This window comes from Capra hircus, chromosome 26, assembly GCF_001704415.2.
Source record: "Capra hircus breed San Clemente chromosome 26, ASM170441v1, whole genome shotgun sequence".
Lineage (NCBI taxonomy): Eukaryota > Metazoa > Chordata > Mammalia > Artiodactyla > Bovidae > Capra > Capra hircus.
Window position 1 is genome coordinate 7,974,020 of NC_030833.1, and position 22,262 is coordinate 7,996,281.

General features: G+C 43.4%; 1 protein-coding gene across 4 annotated transcripts; it reads left to right on the top strand.

Moving 5' to 3' along the window:
• OAT (ornithine aminotransferase) lies at positions 1,729 to 21,450 on the top strand. Of its 4 annotated transcripts, none has more exons than XM_018041545.1 (11): positions 1,729 to 1,830; positions 7,009 to 7,094; positions 8,858 to 9,084; positions 12,065 to 12,289; positions 12,400 to 12,495; positions 15,105 to 15,232; positions 15,902 to 16,024; positions 16,668 to 16,796; positions 17,525 to 17,638; positions 18,654 to 18,798; positions 20,403 to 21,450. In XM_018041545.1, exons 3-11 carry the CDS (start codon positions 8,886 to 8,888, stop codon positions 20,561 to 20,563), a joined length of 1,320 nt encoding a protein of 439 aa, XP_017897034.1. In that variant the 5' UTR covers positions 1,729 to 1,830; positions 7,009 to 7,094; positions 8,858 to 8,885; the 3' UTR covers positions 20,564 to 21,450. The 4 variants fall into 4 exon arrangements, with proteins under 4 accessions (XP_017897034.1, XP_017897036.1, XP_017897037.1 ...); XM_018041547.1 differs by having other exon boundaries at positions 7,009 to 7,046; XM_018041546.1 differs by lacking the exon at positions 1,729 to 1,830 and adding an exon at positions 4,265 to 4,388.

Here is a 22,262-nt window from a genome sequence, read left to right on the forward strand (position 1 = left end):
CTGTGTTGAATGACTTCCAATTGTCCTCTTGCCCATGTAATCTCCACCCTTCCCCACCCAGCCTGCCTGCCAGGAGGCTGCCCTGCAAGGACTGTCTTCACCCGGCTCTCTAGGTCTCTGGCTTCCTAATGGGCTCAGTCCATGGAAAGCCCTGGAAGGAGATGGGAGGTCAGGATCCTCCTTACCCCAGCTCCCTTCCTAGGAGGTCACTGAAGACCTCTGCCCAGGCAGGTGGCCTTCCCTTTCTTTTTGTCTATGGATCCTGGAAACAGTCCCTTTAGGCCTAAGGTTGACCGTGGCCCTTCCTGGTGCACTAGCCCCAGGTTACTCCTCTGCCCCTTGTGGTTTACGCGTTTACACTTAAAAGATTCCTTTAACAAATACATCTCAATTTTCCATTTTGGAGTGTGCCACTCGTTTCCAGATGGGACCCTGCCTGATTAGGGCAGTCTAAGGGAACCCAGGCTGAGGTGCATTCCGATTTCTGGGGGCTCTCTGCAACCGCCCTCAGAGAGGGGTGGCTGGCACGTGGAAGTGGTCTGCCCAAGTGTGGGATAACCCTGGGTAAGCTGCTTTTTCACTCCCAGCTCTGTTTCCCAATATGTAACAAAAATGGTGTAGACTATACGATGGCATGGCCTCTTCCGGTTCTAACATGAGGTGGCCTGCGTGCTCATATCCGACTTTTTGGGACCCCGTGGACTATAGCCCGCCACCCTCCTCTGTTCGTGGGATTTCCCAGGCAAGAATACTGGAGTGGGTTGCCATTTTCTTCTCTAGGGATCTTCCCCGTCCGGGAATGGAACCGGCATCTCCTGCATCTCCTGCATCGGCAGGCATATTCTTTTACCCCCGAGCGTACTACCCTGTGGAGAAAGCAATGGCACCCCACTCCAGTCCTCTTGCCTGGAAAATCCCATGGACGGAGGCGCCTGGGAAGCTGCAGTCCACGGGGTCGCTAAGAGTCGTACACGACTGAGCGACTTCACTTTCACGCTTTGGAGAAGGAAATGGCAACCCAATTCAGTCTTGCCTGGAGAATCCCAGGGACGGGGGAGCCTGGTGGGCTGCCGTCCCTTGGGTCGCACAGAGTCGGACACGACTGAAGCGACTTAGCAGCAGCAGCAGCAGCAGCAGCAGCAGCAGCAATTACCCTGGCCTGTGCACTCCCACTTCTGGGTTTTCTAACGGATTGTGCAGGGCGTCGCAGACACATTTACAGAGCGTTTTGCCCTAATTTCAATATCTACCAGCAGCCACGAGGAAGGGGCAGTGGGCTTTCCGCTGCAGTGGAGACTTAAGCGCTGCAGCACACCAGAGTTCAAGGGCACGGCGGCCGCAACTCCTGTCCGGGGCCAGTACAGGCGGGCGGCCTCCACACACGGAAGGCTCCGCGAGGCAAAGGCCTGGAAGCGCAACCCCGGGAAGAACGCAGGTCTGGAGGTCCAGTCCCGCGTTTCACCCCTTCAGATATTGTTTTCTCGCCAGCAAAGGGAGGGCGGTGAGGGGAATCGATGAAAAGGCACGGATCCAGGCAGGCGCCGGAACTCAGGTAGCGACCCCGCCCGCTGCCCGGAATTGAGGGGCGCGGAAGGCGCAGGAGAACGGCTGGAACCCGCGCCCTGTCCGAGTACAGGATGCGCCGCGCCGGGGCGGGGGGCGGGCCCACGGCGATTGGTGGCCAGTCCTCCGCCGCCGGCCAATGGGCGACAAGGGCGTCCGCGGGGGGCGGGGCAGCAGGCGCATCTTAAGCTCTGTGACGCGTCGCCGTCGCCGCAGCTGATCCTTGGACGCCGCGTGTCCCCGTGCTGGCCTTGGAGGTGCCGCCAGGTATCCGTGCGGGGGGCCGCGGGGCCCGGGCAAGAGCTTGGGGAGGGGTCGGGCGCCCGGGGCCGGGGTGGGGCGGGGCGAGGCGGGCGTGAGCGGCTCGGGTTCCAGGTTGCGGGGAGCGCGCGGAGGGGGCGCGCTGGGCCTCCACCCGGAGGGCAGGCTCCGCCTGCGCAGAGGCTTTGCGCAGCGGGCCCCGGACTCCCGGGGCATCTGGGGCGCGGGGAGGGGGGTGGTCCGGAGAGCCGCCGGCCCGCGCGCAATCCGGGCGGGCAGGGCGCGGCGCATCCTGGCCCAGAGGCAGGAGGACAGAGAGGGAGGCTGTGGATGTGGCACCTCCGCCTGCCAGAGCGGGCGGAGCCGGGCGTGCCGGCGCTCCGCCCCGGCCCTCCCCGGCCTGCAGTCCCCCCCAGCCCGCGCCGGCGCCCCAGGGTCCCTGCGCCTCGGCCTGGAGCCTCTCGGGCGCCTTGGGGGTTTCCGGGAGAAGGCCTTTTAGGGCGGCGGCGCGCGGGGCGGGTCGCATTCTGGATACGCGGGACTGCTCGGTAAACCCACGGAGTTTTGCCTTCAAGAGTGGGGCGCGCCGACTCTTGTTGAGAAGGGATCCGAGCCCACCCGGGCAGCTCTGGGGGCCCCTGTACTACCTGGCCATCTCCTCCCCTCCCATAACCTATCTCCTTTTCTCCTCCAGCCTTTGTTCAAGTAAGTCATCAGGCAGGTAGAGCCTTACCATAGCGTTCAGGTTAACTACGTGATGTCAAGGGGTTGGGGTCCACCGGACTTTGAGCACGAAGACGTCATCGTTCGGGTTTCTTCGCCAACGGTGCTGAGCATTTAATACATTCTGGTTGAATTGAGTGGGACACCTGTACTCAGTGACCTAGTCTCCTACCTGTGTTACCGTACCTCTTAACTTCTTGAGGTTCAGTTTTCACCTCTGAAAAGGTGATAAATTAAGGGGGGGAAGGAGAAGTGACTTTGGAATGAAGTGGCTTTAAGAAATTACTTCCTTCTCAGTCTCTTCTTCGGAGTTCTAAGAGTTTCTATAGGGAAACTAGTTCTCTCCATTGGAACCTGGAACTGTTCTTTAGGTATGTAATGCGCGCTTTTCATCTTAATCCTCTGGAAACAATGGGCTTCTTTCATTAGAATATCCTGGTTCTGTCTTAAGAAAATCTAGTTCCTGACTGTAACAGCCTGGTGGGAAAGTAAAATCTTTTAGTGAGGTTTAAATAGTAAAGCTTACTGTTTTGGGTTTGCAGTTTTTCATGGTGCTCAAGATTAGTTTTCCATCTGCTTCCCAAAAGACCCAGTATAACTTGGAATGGTAAAACTTCTGAAAAAGACGTTTTTTTTTTTCCCCCTCAAAGAGGCTGTATTTTTATTTCCACCCATACTCTGCTTTTATTACAGTAACTTGCGGGCATAGTTTACGCCCTTTACTGAGTTCCCGGGGATGGGTGAAATCCACATTTAAAGATAGGGTTGTTGGGGGAGGGAGAGGGTGGGATGATTTGGGAGAATGGCATTGAAACATGTATACTATCATGTAAGAAACAAATCACCAGTCTATGTTTGATACAGGATGCTTGGGGATGGTGCACGGGAATGATCCAGAGAGATATGGGGTGGAAGGTGGGACGGGGGTTCAGGATTGGGAACTCATGTACACCCGTGGCTGATTCATGTCAATGTATGGCAAAACCAATACAGTATTGTAAAGCAAAATAAAAATAAAAATTAAAAAAAATAAAATAGTGTGAGTGCTAAAAATAAAAATAATAAAGATAGTGGTGAGTGGATTTTGGAGGTGTGTGGAGGGTGTGACCTAACTGAGCCAGTACATTTTCAGTAGTAACAGCTTAAGGTGTTTGCCAGTGACGCACTTGAGTTGACTCTGAGTCAGATTACGTAAAAAAAAAACAAAAAAACAAAACCCCAACAAACCCCTAAACTTTTGTTGGCTGAACTTTCCAAAAAGGACTGTATTTGTGAATGGTTGCCTAAAGAAAAGTAAATATTTGACAAAAGTAGTAAAACCAAACTTCCCCCAGTGGAATATTTTAATCGGCTTTCTGATGAATTCATGCTGGTTTTTCTTTTAGAATGATCTTTAAAAATAGTACTTCATGCTGCTGCTGCTGCTAAGTCGCTTCAGTCGTGTCTGACTCTGTTCTAACCCATAGACGGCAGCCCACCAGGCTCCCCCGTCCCTGGGATTCTCCAGGCAAGAATGCTAGAGTGGGTTGCCATTTCGTTCTAGAACTCTTCAGAATGCAGCCTTTTATGGAATTCTATTTTAGGTATGTTCTAGTGTAGATAGGATGGATTGGATTGGTCTAATAATAGCTTGAAGGACCTTGTTAATTATGTGTTTTACTGAAAATATTCAGTATTAAAATTTTTGTTGTCAATAACTCTTTGTTCTCTTCTCCAGGAGCCTAGGTTAAATGCACAGCCTGGAGTGAGCTGATCTAATGAAGGGAACTCTTGATGAAAAGATTTTTCTTGGTGATGTCATACTAGCCTCCTCTTAGACTCTGCTCCATCTTTTGGTGAAGGTGAAGTCGCTTAGTCACGTCTGATTCTTTGCGACCCCGTGGACTTTACTGTCCATGGGATTCTCCAGGCAAGAATACTGGAGTGGACTGCCATCCTTTAGGAGTTGATTTAACCGTCTGCCTGGAGGGCATTGCTATTTGTCTGTCTTGATTCCCTCTTAAGTCTTAAGTCTGTTTAGGAGTGACCTCATTCCTTTGACAGATAAGGAATGCCCAAACCTAGGCTAGGTTCTGGGGATGCAGAGTGAATTTTAAGACATAGTTACTGTCTTTTTAAGGAGTACAGACATGAAAGGAGTACTGTCTTTTTTAGGTGGACAGGCATGAAAACAAGTGTCTTGAGGTGTTAGAACCTGTGACAAAAATCTGTGCAGAGGTCCTAGGCATCATAGAAGGTCTGATGTGGTAAATTCAGTAGGGAAGTGTGAAAGGGAGCTAAGATGTATAGTATTTATTCATAGAAACAAGATAAAAATGTTAGTGATTATCACAGAAGTATGGAATTTCAGGTAATTTTCTTGTGTTCCTTATTTTTTATCAATAGAAACAAACTTTTAGAAGAAAAGAGCTCCAGTTTTAAAAAAGAAACCCTGGCACAGTTGACTCTTTTTTTTTTTAATGTTGCAGAGATTAACTAATTTCCTTGTTAATTTAAAGCAAGAAGGAACTATTAATAATTGGTCATTTTGTGCTAAGTTCGGTGCTTTAATGTTATCTCATGTAATCCTCAGTAATGGCCTTGAGTGGCTTCAACTTCATTTTGCAAGTGGGGACATTGAAGCTAAAAAAATGGACAAAATCATCCAAATAAAGTTACTCTTAAGAGCCCAGGCTAGAATTTAAGTCCTGATTTTCAACTCTGAGGACCTTATGGTCCACTCTTCTGGTTTTCCAAGCCTTTTTGGAAGAGGAAATTGTTGATGCTGGCTATTTTTAAGCCCATCTTAATTCTCCTCTAATATTTCTTACGTTGTGCCAAGCATAGTAACTTGAACACAGAAGGCTTTTTAATAGAAATGTGCTTAGAGGATCCTAGTACATGTGATGCATTGAACAGTGGGGCTTTTACCAGTTGAATTAAATATTCAGAGTTCATCTTTAGAAACCTTAAGCATGAGTATTAATAATGTTTTGGATGTTACTGTTAGTAAGTTGTAGTTATGAACTTGGCATGTAAATGGATATTTTGTCCCATTTCTTTTGTGAATGAGCTGAACAAATGACTTGTATAAAAGGAAAATGTTCAGTTTAGATAATTTCAAAGATTCCTTTCTTAGAATATTCCTGTTTAGAGAGGTTTTAGTATTTTTTTTTAATACCCCCCCCCCCCACCCTGGCCCCGATACACAGACACACACACCTGGCTTCTCAGGTGGTTCTAGTGGTAAAGAACCTGCCTGGATAATGCAGGAGATGTGAGTTCAATCCCTGGGTTGGGAAGATCCCCTGGAGGAGGGCACGGCAACCCACTTCAGTATTCTTGCCTGGAGAATCCCATGGCCAGAGAAGCCTGGTGGGGCTACAGTCCATGGGATGGCAAAGAGTTGGACACGACTGAAGTGACTTAGCAAGCACCTCTTTTTTGGGGGGGAGGGGAGGGCCTTCTGCCTCTTTTTTGGGGGCCCTACCCGTGCAGCATGCAGTAATCTTTGTTCCCTGACCAAGGATTGAACCCGTGCCCCCTGCATTGGGAGGGCAGAGTCTTAGCCACTGGACCACCAGGGAGGTCCTTATGAATGTAGTTCTCGATCATTAGGAAGCATGGAAAATACAGAACAGTGGAAAGGTAACCATAGTGAACTTCCTTGGGTATATTTTTTGTAGAGTTGAACACCGTATATATGATTGTATTATTTTTTCACTTAAACATATCATAAAACATCTCCATGTCATTGAAAACTAATTATTTTAAATAGCAATATGCTATTATGTGATTATGTTGAACTATTCTCATATTGTTGAATGTCTTTTATTAATGAACGTTTCACCACATTCCTGAGTGTTGCTTTAGGATCTAATCTTGAGAGTGAAATTAGTGGTCTAAGAGCATGAACACTTCTAAGGTTTTATTCTAGTTACAGTTCTTTTCAGAAAGTGTTTCAGTTAAAAGTATATCTAAGTAGCACTGTGTTTTTTTGTTATTTTGATCAAGACAAAAGTTAACGTGTTGTTCTTTAAAAAAAAAAAATTATTTATCTGGCTGTTAGTTTCAGCATGCAAACTCGTAGTTGTAGCCTATGGCTACATGACCAGGGATCAAACCCAGGCCTTGGGCATTGGGAGCACAGTCTTACCACCTGACCACTAGGAAAGTACCTCGTTTTGACTTTTTAGTTGGTCAAACAGAGCACTAATTCTGAGTCTCTACTCAAGCTATAGAGTTGAAAATCAGTGTTTTAGACTTAGCATTTTGGGGAATTTCTGTCTAATATAACTAGAATTTTTGCTGTTTTTGCTAATGGCTATCTCCCATGAATGATTCTTATATAATTTTTTTTATTGTTGTTAACATGTATTTCTTTGAAATAAGATCTGCTAGAAATTAGGGATCTTTTCCTTCAAAAAAAAAAAAAAAGAGAGAGAGATGCACTTATGCTTATAATTCTGCATTTTATTTCAGGAGTCATTGGACTTTCTGAAGACGTCCCTGGATCTCAGGTTAAAAATCCTTGTTGTAATCTCAGCTGTGGGAGGACAGGCTAGTTGGTGAGTCTTGGCACACAAAGTGCTGGATTTTAGCACATTTCTGAACATACTGGATTTAACAGCTAGTGCCAAGTTGAAAGCAAAGCAAGCCAAGTTCCAAGTATTAGCTTTTACTAATTGGGCAGCTCCAACTGAATGCTGGAGATTTGCATGGCCTGACTTGTCATTAATAGATTTCTCTTGAAACATGACGTAACTGGTCATTTTTAAAAAGCATAGGCATATTAAGTATGCCTGGCGTTGGCAATTTTGCATTAATCTTGAAATGTATCTTTAAAAAGCATGCCCCCCTTCCCTGCCATGACTGCTCTGGATTGTTCCCAATTTCCTTGTTATTATTCTTAGTTACTTCTACGGCTCGGTCTGTACGTTGCGGCTTGTCATGACTGTTAACGATACAGTTGGCTACAAAGCCAGCTGCAGCATTGGTGGGGTGAGAGCAGCGATGACATTGGAATATATAAATAGATGGTCAGTAAATGTCAGTTTGCTCATGATATTTAGGATTTATTACTCAACTTCTCAGCTTGTAGTTTGAGGCGCTTTAGCTCCTCGTTGCTTTTTTCTCCTTCAAACAGTTGCTTTTGTGGTGAAGCTTTTTTGGAGGGGCATTAATTTCACAGAAGCAATCATCTTAGCAGAGTAGATGGTTTCTTTTGGGAGCTCTAACCTTTCCTCTCATACATTGTTTTGTTGTGTTTTTGGTCTGTTCCTCTTAATGTAAAAGCTCTTCCAAGGCTATTTGTTAGAAATTGCAAAACTTTTCCCCCCATCTTCGTCTGTGATTATTTTAACCCAGAGATGTTTTGGATAATTGTGGCTAAATAATAGATTTTACTTCTTTTTTTGGTCACCATGAAGCGTGTGGAATCTTAGTTCCTGAAGCAGGGATCAGACCCGTGCCCCCTGAATCCCTGTATTGGTTTTAACCACTGGAGTGTTTTTAACCACTGTACCACCTGGGAAGTGCCGCAGATTTTACCTTTTGTAGTTTCTGTCTTTCCTGCATTAAACTTAGAAAGCCCTTCCCTTCCCCTAAGGAATCACTTTTCCACCCTACTGCTATTACTTTTACTTTAGGATGGTCTCTGCTCCCTTTGTGGAAACCAGATTCTTCCCTAATTTCCTCACTCCTTGGAGGAGGACCAAGCTGATATGCAAAGTCGTTCTCAGTGCCTCTGTCCCAGCCCCCATGATCTCTAGCCTCCCCGCCCTTCCCGCCCCCACCGCAGGGCAGCCAGCATCTCTGATTTGGTTTCTGCCTTTGGTCTCACACCCCCGCATAAATACCTTTCAAATGGTGGCTCAGCTCTTTCTGAGCCTGTGCTGTTCAGCCTTGCCTGACTGCCTCAAGCTTGTCAGGTGGTGCAGAAGGGTGTTTGGGGAAAAGTAAAAGCATCTACTTTGCATCGATCTTCCCTGTTCTCTTGGACTTCTAGCCTCGAGCACTTTGTGCTTGTGTGCGTCCTTTGGAGTTTATTTACTTGTGTATCCACTTGTTTGCCCTGTTGCTCTTCAAGTTCCCCAATGGCAGGAGTCAGGTGTTCTCTCTTTTTTTTGTTTTTGGTTTTTTCATTTTATTTTTTCAATTAAAAATTTTTTATACAATTTTAAAATGTTGCTTTCCATTTGCAGTTAAGACCTCTGTTCTCTCTTATTTTCCTGATTCTTTGGCGAGCGCTCCAAGTATATAGTTGATGAGTAGACATCCACCCACCCTGCGAAGTGTCTTACTCTTTATGCCTTCTGTTTTCTTTGGACAGGTCGGTGATATTCCCACTTGAGGACATCATGCTTTCCAAACTAGCGCGTTTGCAGACTGTTGCTGGCCTTGCTCGTGGAGTTCATTCTTCAGTGGCTTCTGCTACATCAGTTGCAACTAAAAAAACCGTTCAAGGCCCTCCGTCCTCTGATTACATTTTTGAACGGGAATCTAAATATGGTGCCCACAACTACCATCCTTTACCTGTAGCCCTGGAGAGAGGGAAGGGTATGTTTTCACCCTTTCCACCACCCCCAATTATTTGCTTTACCTTTTTGTAAAACTTGCTATTATATTTTCTAACTGTACATTTTTCCAGAGGCATTTAATTTCTGTACTGCCGGCATGATTAATTCAACATCTCTTGAGTCTCCAGTGCTTGCTGTGTTAGGTGCTGCGGGGAATGCAAGGTCATGATGGACTTGCCAGGAGGAAATGTATAATAATGAGTAAAGTACTATAATATTGTTGTCACTTTTTTTCCCTGTAACTTATTTTGGTGTAAAAAGCTGCCACAGTAGCACTAGAATTTCTCTTTCGTTTCTCTTCACCCAGATTTCCCAAGTCCCTTTTTTTTTTTAATTGCACTTGCATAATCATCTTTGTCCAGAAACACACATACATTTTTTTTCCTTGAACCGTTTGAGAGGAAGTTGCAGACATGCTTCTTTACCCCCAAATGTTTGTGCTTTTTCTGAAACACAAAGACCGTCTTACATAACAGAGTGTAATTGTCAAAATCAGGAAATTCACGTTGGCACAGCACTGCTCTCTAATCTACAGGCCTGATTCAGGTCTCGCTTGTCCTGTGTAGCAGAAGAAAACGTCAGACCGTGGGTTGCATTTGGTTTTCTAGTCTAATCCAGAATAATTCCTCAGTATTTGGCTTCTTGACCTTGATATTTTTACAGAGTACAGGCCAAAAATTTTTAGCATGAACCTCCATTTGGGGATGACTGGTAAGGTGTAAAAAATTTTACTCCCACTTTTAGCATCCGTTAATGATTCTTGTCTGAATAAATGATTACTGATTGTTGCCAAGTGGTGATTTAATCCATATTTTGAAATAACAGCCATCATCAAATCGAGCCGAAATTTATTACTTAGCTCTGGGCCAGAAGCTAATACAGTCATTTGCCTATATGTTTTTTTGATTTGGGACCAGTACTGTAATAAATAAAGCTCCTTCTGAACAGATGAAAATCTAGGTTTATATTTTACCAATTTGTAAACCTCCAGTAGCAGAGCATGCACTCTAGAATCTGACTGGGTTCAAGTCCTGGTTGCATGCATGCCAGCTTGGGCTAGTTATAATCTAAGCATCTACTTCTTACCTCTGTAGTGTAAGGATGGTGCACATATAGAGGGTTTTTGATGAGATAAAGGACAAAAGCACCTTTAAGTATGTTAAGTACATGGCAGAAATTAGGTGAGCCCCTAATATATTTTAATATCTATGGTCAGCTTAAAAAAATTGTTATAAAATGTACGTAGCATAAAATTACTGTTTTAACCAGTGTTTAATTCAGTGGCATTGAGTACATTTATAATGTTGTCCAGCTGTCACCACTACCTCGTTCTAGAACATTTTTCATTATCCCCCGAGGAAGCCCCACACTCATTAAAGAGTCACTCCCCATTGCTTCCTCCCCTAGAGCCTGGCAGCTACTCATCTGCTTTTCGTTGCTACAGACTTGCCTGTTCTAGATGTTTCATGTAAATGGGGACAGACTATATGTGACCTATTTCACTTAGCCCCATGTTTTAGCGTGAGTTAGTATGTATCGCTATTTATGCTTGAATTAAGTTCTCCATTTTATGGAGATACCACGTGTGTGTCCATTCATCAGCTGATGGACATTTGGGTTATTTCCGCCTTTTGGCTATTTCAAATAACACCTTTCTGTTTGAACATCTGTCTTCCACTTCTAGGCGTTGGGTTGCAGGGTCATGCAGCATTTTATGTTTCATGTCAGCTGGTGAGGAACCCCCAAGCTGTTTTCAACAGCCCTTGCACCACTGTACACTCCAACTAGTTACATACACGAGTTTCAGTTTCTCCACATCCTTGCTAATTCTCGTCTTCCTTTTTAAGAAGTGCTAGCCATCCCAGTGGTAGTAAGTGCTGCCATTGTGGTTTTGGTTTGCATTTTTCTCTAATGACTAACTCAACAAGGTATGCAAGCCAATTAGGGCTTCCCTGGTGGCTCAGAGGGTAGAGTGTCTCTCTGCAATGCTGGAGACCTGAGTTCAATCCCTGGGTCGGGAGGATCCCCTGGAGAAGGAAATGGCAACCTGCTCCAGTATTCTTGCCTGGAAAATCCCATGGACTGAGGAGCGTGGTGGGCTACAGACCATTGGGTCACAAAGAGTCGGACACGACTGAGTGACTTCACTTCACTAATGATTAATGATAGCATCATTTCATATGCTTGTTGGTCATTTGAATATCAATGTCCATTCAAGTTCTTTGCCGCCTTTTTTTTTTTTTTTTTTTTTGGCCGTGCTATGCAGCTTGTGGGATCTTAGTTCCTCCACCAGGGATTGAACCTGGAGCTCTTGGCAGTGAAAGTGTGGAATCTTAACCACGGGACTGCCAGGCAGTTCCATTTGCCGTTTTTTAATTGGCTTGTATACCTTGTTGAGTTGTAGGAGTTCTGGATAGTAGATCCTTCCTAAATAGATGAGTGATTTGGAAGTATTTGTTTTCATTTTGTTGGTTTTTACAGTCAATTAATCGTAATTTTTATGTTTTGTGTAACTTCCTTTAAATTCTAACTTTAGGAATTCTCTGGTGGCCTAGTGATTAGGATTTTGGGCTTCACTGACGTGACCTGGGTTTAATCCCTGGTCAGGGAACTGAGAATGCCACAAGCGTCATGGCATGGCAAAGAAAAAAAAGGAAGAAAAAAAAATCCAGCCTTAAATGATAAACAGGTTTCCAGGAATAAAGGTTTTACTCTAGAGTTTATAAAATCTTTTCATGTTATTGCTGTTTTTATTAAATGTGTAATTTGATTCTGGACAGATAAAATATAATTCCATATAAACCAAAGTTTATTATGCTTGAGTAAAAATATACCTTAACCACAATTCTCTGTTAACTAGAGGTCCATACATAGGTATTCAGAGGGCTGGCTAGCAGTCTTAATCTTTGAAGGTTATGTAATTTAGTGATTTTTCTAAAATTATTTTTCTTACGTTTTAGGCATTTACGTATGGGATGTTGAAGGCAGAAAATATTTTGACTTTCTGAGTGCTTACAGCGCTGTCAACCAGGGGCATTGTCATCCAAAGATTGTGGATGCTTTGAAAAGTCAAGTGGACAAGTTGACCTTAACATCTAGGGCTTTCTACAATAATGTGCTTGGTGAATATGAAGAGTATGTTACTAAACTTTTCAACTACCACAAAGTTCTTCCTATGAATACAGGTAAAACATTTTCTTTTTGTTTTGGTTAAAATAGCCAAGAAAATCTTATTGTTTTCTGGTAATTTAAAACATTTTTTAGAACTGATATTTTAAAATGTTCTCTTGGGTAGGAGTGGAGGCTGGAGAGACTGCTTGCAAGCTTGCTCGTAAATGGGGGTATACTGTCAAGGGGATCCCGAAATACAAAGCAAAGATTGTTTTTGCAGGTATGTAAAATTCAGCGTTAACTGCTATGATTGAAACATAAAATTGTTAGTTACTATTTTAACTTATGATGAGATATTGCAAATGTATTTGTCTCATATATGTTATATCAAGGCTTCCCAGGTGGTACTAGTGGTAAAGAACCAGCCTGCTAATGCAAGAGGCCTAAGAGATGCAGTTTCCCGTCCTGGGTTGGGAAGATCCACTGGAGAAGGAAGTGGCATAGGAGCCTGGTGGGCTACAGTCCAAAGCGTCTCAGAGTTGGACGTGACTGAAGTGACTTAGCCATGCATGATACATTGAATGTTGCATAAGAATTGAGAGATTTCCTTTCCTTGGGTTCATTTCCAAGTATTTCTTGGATGCTCCTATAACTCCCTACCCCTCCCTCCCTAGAGTGAGTGACCATGTGATTTATTTCCCATCTGCTTATCTGATTTTTTTCATAGCAGTTTTCTGGTTAATGAGACAGTTTTGCTGATGGAAGCATCATACAAAAATGTTGCAGCAGTTTTGTGAGGCTGTTGAGGTTGGGTTATGTTCATGTAGGGTCACGTCCTAGGTATGATACGAAGTTTGAACCTTAGTGTTTCTCAAACACTATGAGATATTATTGTGCCATGTTGTTAAAAGCTGTTGGATGAGCAGGGCTGGCATTGCCCCGATATATTTCTGCGATGGTTAAGAGGAGTGACTCATATACTGAGCAGGGAGACCAACAGTTAATTTAGATTATTGATTTGGTCTGACTTTGGGATAGGTTCTGACTTTTTCTTTTCTAAAACTTTGATTTTTATTTTTAAAAACATATATGGAGAAATTTGTTGCTGCACACGGTTGAGATTCTTTCTTGTGATGGTTGAAATCATGAAATACTTTGCCTTGTGAACACACGTAGCTAAATTATAAGCCCCATAATACAGTAGAATCTAGGGTTCATCCGATGGCCAGCCAAAGTTGCTGTCTGGGGAGGGGACGGTGACCAATTCCTGTTTCTGAAGAAGAACGTCTCTGCCCAGCTCTCTAATCTGCCATTTTGGAGTCTCATGCCTTTAGTTGTAAGGCAACATAACTGTCTCTTGCAAACAAAAATGGCCTTTCTGGTGACTTTCCTCCTTACAGACCGTGTCCAGTCTCTCTCATATTAGCACAGGGCGCAAAGATGTTTCTCCCAGGCATTGAGAGAAATTAGTAGGAAGAGACGGAGGACTGTGCCCCAGCTGCAGTCCCTTATTCAACAGGGTAAGCTGCAGGGAGTGAGCCTGCTGAGGCCGATGGCGGAGAGCAAGTAGGCTATTGGCACACTTTGTCTTAAACAAGCCTGGGCAGAATCAATAATGCTGTTGCTTGTGGACAAGTCAAGTAGGGATTACTCATAGCTGAGAGAGGCTCTTCAGGGGTTGTACTGAAGGATGCTATGAAGCCAGCTTGGAATAATTCAGTTCAGTTCAGTCTCTTAGTCATGTCTGACTCTTTGCAACCCCATGGACTGCAGCATGCCAGGCCTCCCTGTCCATCATCAACTCCCAGAGTTACTCAAACTCGTGTCCACTGAGTCGGTGATGCCATCCAACTATCTCATCCTCTGTCATCCCCTTCTCCTCCTGCCCTCAGTCTTTCCCAGCATCAGGGTTTTATCAAATGTGTCAGTTCTTTGTGTCAGGTGGAGTTTCAGCTTCAGCATCAGTCCTTCCAATGAACACCCAGGACTGATTTCCTTTAGGATGGACTGGTTGCATCTCCTTGTAGTCCAAGGGACTCTCCAACACCACAGTTCAAAAGCATAATTCAGCACTGGGTTAATTGAGTTGCTGCTGGCCGGGGAGGGGGGTGGGGGGTTGGGGGGGTGAGAAGATATTTTTTTTAAAAGCGGGAGAACCTCCAAGCCTCTCTTACTCTAGTTTGTTTCTTTTCTTCCTTGAATTTAATCACATTGAAGTTACCTTGTACATTTGCTTCACTGGTTTCTGTCCTGGTGTGTCTTCCCTAATAGCATAGAAGCTCCTTGGGGGCAGGGAGCTTGCTAGCCATCATTCTATCCCCAACACCTAGAGCAGTGCCTGACATTATTAATCAGTCTTCAGATTACTAGTTAAACAAATTAATGGGTAAAAGTTGTTCCTGAATAAAGGTCAATGTCTGTCTTCTAGTGCATAATAGCTTATAACACTACGAAGGCAAATTGAAAGTTTTCAGACTGCCTGAGGATGTTTTATCCAAATGAAATGTAAAATTCATTATGTAGAATAGTTAGCCTGTACCATTGGATTTTTAAAAGGAGAAGTACAGATTCTCTATGAAGGATAGTCGTTTTTTTCATGTCACTATCATAAATGTGTCTAGAAAAATTGTCTCTAGAAAAACACGTATTGAATGCTTCAGTTTTTAGGGTTTGGGATTATTGAAAGAAAAGACAAATGTCTCTCCTCAGGGGCTATGCTCTGTATTATAGTTGGGAGACTCAGTAGAGCTGTCCAGGAACTAAGATCCCACAAGTATTGAGCACTGTGGCCAGGAAAACAAAAAGCTTTCTAGAGTATTTTTGGGGAATTGTGAAATTAACTTGGGGGGTTTGTTTGAAAAAAAATGACTGTTTATTTCTTCTTTCTAGCTGGAAACTTCTGGGGTAGAACATTGTCTGCTATCTCCAGTTCCACTGACCCAACCAGTTATGATGGTTTTGGACCATTTATGCCGGGTTTTGAAATCATTCCGTATAATGATCTGCCTGCCCTTGAGGTACTTCACCTAGTATCACGGTCCTTTAGCTCATAGTACATAGAACCTGTATTTGTTCAATGTATGAATTGAAAATAGACATCTGATTGTACCGAGAGTCATACATCTCATAACTTATGTTCCAGGCCGAGATTCACACTGTTCTCTGTAATGATCAGTTAGTTTCTAACATGTGGAAACCAGGTTCCATGGCCTAATCCTAACTGCCAACTAACCGTTAGATTTGTCTCCTACATAAATATTAACTTGAGTATTACCTATTAATTACTTTAATAGACAAAACTAGTGAGTTTTCAGCCAGCTTTTAAAAATTATGAAGTGAAAAAAAAAAAATTATGAAGTGGAAGACTTGTAAAATAAAAAGATACACTTTTAATGTCTCTATTTAGTGGCGTTTTAAAAGGCCATCTTCACTAGCTTTTATCTGTAGTACATTTGAGTATTATATTAGAAAATACAGGATAGAGTAGCTTAAAGCTGAGGTATTTGGAGCTTTTTAATTGTAATTGATTGTCAGAAAAGTTGTGCTTGGAAGTCAGGATATAAGTTAGTGTGAAAACTTAATTTGCACCCTTACTCTTACGGGAAAACATGTGCGTTGTGTGACTTCAGATTTCCAAATAGATTTGAAAGGAAGTTACTAAGAACATACTCATGCTGTTTCCCTAGCGTGCGCTTCAGGACCCAAACGTTGCCGCGTTCATGGTGGAACCAATCCAGGGTGAAGCGGGCGTTGTTGTTCCAGATCCAGGCTACCTCGTGGGCGTCCGCGAGCTCTGCACCCAGCACCAGGTCAAAGCTGCCCACTTGCCTGCCTCACTTAGGGTTTGGCCGATAGGATAAGCTCAAAGATTGCATCACCTTTCCACTAGAAGGAGGCTTCATTCTAAGAGCCTCCGAACTTTCTGGGGCTGATAGAACTTTCCAGCAGCAGGCTGCAGAGAAACTGACTTTACCGGCTGGGCCCTGGTAGACCCTCAGCCCAGCTCCTTCCTCTCTGCCCCAGCAGCCTGTGCTTGGATTCTTCTCAAAGCCTTTGTTGTATCCCTTTGCTCCAGAATTTAAGCTCTCTACCACTCTTCCACCAAACTAGTAAATATTAATAAGAAGTACATATTAACAAATGGTTGTGAAATAAACATAGAAATCTGTTCCCAGAGAGTAGTTCTATTCAGAAACCCTCCACAAAACCCTCACTTTGCATACCTGCCCTTCCACTGTGTAGAACAGTGCAGAGTGGGCCTGTGGGGACAGGGTGGCCTGCACTATTGAAGTCATGTGGGTAATTATAAAATGTTTTCACAAATCTGAGGGGATGTCAGAATGACAGATTTGTGCAGGAAAGAGTAAAATAAAGATAAGTATTTCGCTATGGAAATAATTGACTATTTTCATATGCTATTTTCATCTATGTTATTTTGTTGTTTTCCAATAGGTTCTCTTTATTGCCGATGAAATACAGACAGGCTTAGCCAGAACTGGGAGATGGCTGGCTATCGACCACGAAAATGTCCGACCTGATATTGTCCTTCTAGGAAAGGCACTTTCTGGTGGTTTATACCCTGTAAGTTGAATGCTTAACCACTCTTTGTATTTTTCCTATTCTCATGAATCCCTGAGATATTTTTACATTACCGACTGTGCCTTTCTGAGGGTTTGGTTTTACTTAGTGTGGTTTATAGACATAGGTCACCTGGAATACGTATGATAAAAACATTTCAGAGTTCCATGGTTAACCCCACTTAGTTTAACTGAAGAATTGAGTGTACCTTGGGTTTGCTCTACTGCGTTTATTTTGGATGGAACCATTTTATCTCCAGAGTACTCCTGTAGACGTCTCTGCTTTTTTCTCATAGTTTAGAAACATACTAATTGTTTAAAACCATTGACCGATTAATGCAGAGATTGGAAAAAATTAACGTTTAATTGTTAATCCTTTTCTCGGGTTTGCTGTTCAGAGCCAGCAAGTGGTATGGATTAAAGGGCTCTGAATGTGTAATGCAGAGCATTGTTTTCTAAACAGTTAAAGGATTTCACCCTGAGAGTGGAAAGAATTCTAAATTATATCATTGCGGAAATAGCTTTCTTTTAGTTCCAGAACATTACTCTGCAACTGGAATGTGCCCAGTGTGCTTGGAACGTTAGGGCATTCCTCATCCTGACATGTGGCTCTTGTTGGTTGAAGCTTCATGTCAAATTTAATATCTGCTTCATAAATCTGTTTCTGTAAGAATAAGAGTGGTTAATCTGAGGAGAGACCTGGTCTGCGCTTAATTCCCTTTGGTCTTTCAGGTGTCCGCAGTGTTGTGTGATGATGAGATAATGCTGACCATTAAGCCAGGGGAACATGGCTCTACGTATGGAGGCAATCCGCTGGGCTGCCGGGTGGCCATCGCGGCGCTGGAGGTAAACCCTGATGGCCGCTCTCAGGAGAGCCAACCAGGCCCTCCGAAGGGGAGTCAGTCCTGAATGTTCATTGGAAGGACTGACGTTGAAGCTGAAACTTCAGTACTTGGGCCACCTGATGTGAAGAACTGACACACTGGAAAAGACCCTGATGCTGGGAAAGATTGAAGGCGGGAGGAGAAGGGGACGACAGTGAATGAGAGGGTTGGATGGCATCACTGACTCAATGAACATGAGTTTGACTGAACTCCGAGAGCTGGTGATGGACAGGGAGGCATGCTGCAGTCCACGGGGTCGCAAAGAGTCAGACGGGACTGAGTGGCTGAACTGAACTATATGGTAGCCAGTATCCTGGAGGTGGTGCTGAAGTGACTTTTAAGTCTAGGCTCATTGGTGTAGTAAGAAATGTTACAAGATTGCAGTGTATTACAGAACATGAAGTGCAGAGAGGGACTGTGTGGGCTTCCCAAGTTTGCAGTCTCCCAGGGCTTTGGGCCTGCAGGTCCTGGCCTGTCCACCTAGAGCTCTCCCTCTGTGGCCAGGCTGGCCTGTGAACCTCTGGCTTAGCCCACGTGGTTTCTTATTATTGTCGTTAAAGCGGGGATTTGAACACTTTCAGACTTACTCAAGTGCCTACAAAAGGCATAAAATTATTATGTAATCTCTGAGGATGGACTTTTTAGGAGGAAAAAGAAGCCAAAGGAAATTCTATTGCAGTTAGAAAATGTGTTCAGCCTGTTGATTTATTTGCCTAAGAAGAAAATCATCAGTTCCGTTAAACACATTTAATCCTCATTTTGCCACAGAATCAGGTTAATGATGGGTTTTTGAATAAAGCAAGGCTCTGTCTGAGTGAGTGTCTGTTACGTGATGAGAAAATAGAAGTGAAAGTTAAGTTACTCTGGTCTTTATCTGATCCTCTTCTTCTTTTGCTTATAGTTCACATTCCCCTCCAAAGAGCAACATTAAAATACAGACAGTCTTTAATATATGTGTAATTTCTCTTGAAACATAGGTTTTGGAAGAAGAAAACCTTGCTGAAAATGCAGAGAAAATGGGTATCATCTTGAGAAATGAACTCATGAAGCTGCCTTCTGATGTTGTAACGACTGTAAGAGGAAAAGGATTACTGAATGCTATTGTTATCAGAGAAACCAAAGGTATGGAGACAAAACATTTTACAAGGTACTATTCTTACAGGAAAAGCTCAAAATGCATATGGTATTTTTTCCTCTGTTTGAAACTGGTGGCTGGCCTCCTGTCTGCCAAGCTGTTGGCTCTGCCTAATACTCTTCTTGGGCTTTCCAGGTAGCGCTAGTGGTAAAGAACCTGTCTGCCAGTGCAGGAGACACAAGAGACAAGGATTCGACCCTGGGTCGGAAGATCGCCTGGAGGAGGGCGTGGCAACCCACTCCAGTATCTTGCCTGGAGAATTCCATGGACAGAGCAGCCTGGCGGGCTATAGTCTGTGGTGTTGCAAAGCGTCAGCACATGACTGAGGCGACGTAGCACATACGCCTGCAGCACTCTTATAACCTGATTTATATTAATGGTCCTAGAAACATAGCTGTTTCCTGCAAGAAGGCACATTTGACTCATTTCACCTATGTATTCCTTCAAGTCATTTGTTATTCCGCCCTAGGTTATTTATACAGTGCTTGGAGAGTTGAGTTTGTTTTCTGTTAGGAAGACAGCACAGAGCACTTTGCAGTTTCCTCTCCGCTGTCCTTTCCTCCCTCGGTTTTGCAGATCAGTAGAGATAAGTAGGAGCAGCAGTAATAATAGGAATGATAATGGTGATGTTGGTAATAAAAATAACCCCAGCTGCCACTTAACTGAGCATTTGGTGTTTAACCCATCATTTGTAACCCATAAGAGTTCCTGGCTGGATTTTCTTGCCATAACCCTTCCTTTTCAAAGCAATGGTTTTAACCTTGACTGCAATTTAGAATCACCTGGGGAGCTTTTTAACAAATTAATTCAAGCCTAGCCTCACTGCTGGAGAAGGCAATGGCAACCCACTCCAGTACTCTTGCCTGGAAAATCCCATGGGTGGAGGAGCCTGGTAGGCTGCAGTCCATGGGGTCGTGAAGAGTCAGACACCACTGAGCGACTTCACTTTCACTTTTCACTTTCATGCACTGGAGAAGGCAATGGCAACCCACTCCAGTACTCTTGCCTGGAAAATCCCAGGGACAGAGGAGCCTGGTGGGCTGCCATCTATGGGGTCGCACAGAGTCGGACACGACTGAAGCGACTTAGCAGCAGCAGCAGCCTCACTGCACAGACTCTGATTTGATGGGTCTAGAGCGGGGCTCAGGCACTGATGGTGGCCCCTTTGGTGTTTCTGTTGCAATCAGGGTTTTGAGGATCCTGAGAGTCTAGTTCTACCAGCTTAGGAAGCAAATCCAGTTTAGACACGTGCAATGGTCACTGGGTTTGAATGTTGCTTATTCTGTGGCTGTTAGTTATCTGTATCATACCTTACTTCTTTTATGCATTGGTTCCTCATATAATTAATTACATCTGCCTTAGCATGTTTTTTTGCTAGGACAAAAACCCAGCAGAAACCATATCTGATCATACCATTCAAACCATTGCTGAAAAGTAACTTCATTTTTAAGAGTAAGAGCCAAAAGCAAGCTTGTAACTCAGAGCTGCCTTTCTTGAGTAGGTACTGGGAATTCTGTTTTTGCCAGGCTGCCCCACCCCTGCAGGCTCCTTATCATTGATCAGCATACCCTTGATGGTTTTTCTTTACTAGATTGTGATGCTTGGAAGGTGTGTCTGCGACTACGAGATAATGGACTTCTGGCCAAGCCAACCCACGGCGACATCATCAGGTTTGCGCCCCCGCTTGTGATCAAGGAGGATGAGATTCTAGAGGCGGTGGAGATCATTAATAAGACCATCCTGTCTTTCTGAGGGTGGTGACAGTTTTCAGTGGCGCCTGGGAGCCAGCTGGAGACATGCAGTTCATAAAGCTCTGAGTTTCTGTGCTTAATGCAGGCATATTTCACTCCTCCATGTCAAAGGCTTTTTTAAAAAAAAAAAATATATATATATGTTTTTCAGTTCATATATAACAGAATGACTTTTATAGACATGCAGTTTGCTATGTAACCTAACTTAGAGAATGTCCTGGCATCTTATATTCGATTAAGTGTTTTTGTGCTTGTATTCTTTGTAAGCTGAGGTGCCTTTCTATATAGACAGCCTTTTAATCAAGCCCCTCAGCATAATTTATATACGTTTTAATAATTTCCTTGCTGGTACAAATGTTTGTATTTGAGAAAGTTATATTAGTATTGCCTGGAAGACTTGCTTAACCTTATAAAGTTGAATCATAATCACTGAATTTTAGCAAGGTGAATGATTAAGCTGACACAAGTCAACTCCATATTGGCTGGCACCAAGACGTATTCTGTGAATGTCATTACTTTGAATTAAGAATTAATGTCCAATATTCCTAGATTATGTTTTAAGTGTTCCATATAATTTGTAAAAAGTGTTTGTTTTCAATGCATCTTTAAAATAAATCTCATGTCTGAAATGTCTATGTTAGGGACCAGCGTGTGGTTACTGCTGTGTTATCAGTTAACCTCACATTTTAAGCTCTCTGAGAATGTTTTTATTTGCTTCGTTTCTTGTGTTCTCTAAGAACATTTCAGTTTGTTTGGTAATCTCTAGAAAAAGAGAAATTAGAAAAAGAAAGTTTCTTTCAGTACTCCTTATCTGCTTTCAAAATAACCGCTCTTTTCCCATGTGTTTACTAGTACTTGCCATTTTTATTAAAGTATCCTTGCTATGCATGGTATTGTACAACTTTATTTTTTTACCTGTGCAGGGTATTTTGGATGCTTTTTTACATCAGTAGTTTTAAGTTTATCTCGTTCTCTTTGAGTTGATCTAAGAAAGAAATGGAAAATTTTATTTGAGTCAAACTGAGAATTATAACCCGGGAACAGCCTCTCAGAAGGCCCTGAGAACTGTTTCTCCCATTAGAAGTCAAAACACAGTTTTGCATACGTTTTTTGAGACTTGGTAACGCATTATGGACAGCTTACACAATCGGTTGAGTTACGGGTCATGGGTAATCTTGGCCCTTACAAGATTAAGAAGGAATGTGGGACTTCTGGCGGTCCAGCGACTTAAGACTCTGCCCTTGCACTACAGGGGGCATGGGTTCCAGTAAGCCGAGTGGCATGACCAAAAAAAAAAGGAAGGAATGTTGTCTTCAAGGAGCTGTCTTATTGGTGCTGGAAAGTGTTGCTCTTTATGGTTGAGCAGGTATTTCTGCCAACGGGCAGGTTTGGTTGCGGCTAAACTGAGACACGCAGTGCACAGTAGAGGGGAGAGAAGAGGCCAAAAGGGCAGAGAGAGTCTGCTTCAACTTTTCTTGTCTTGCCACAAAACATGAATTTTTATTTTCACACTCTATGACCATAGTATTTTATCTTAAGTGGATATATTATAATTTTGTATCAGAAAACATGAATTTTATGTTCACACTCTATGATGGTAGTATTTTATCTTAAATGGGTATGTTAGCATTCCGTAGCAGAAAACATTTTGGTTATCTTCAGTTTTTTACTTTTTTGTCTTTTAGAAGTGGAATGTAATT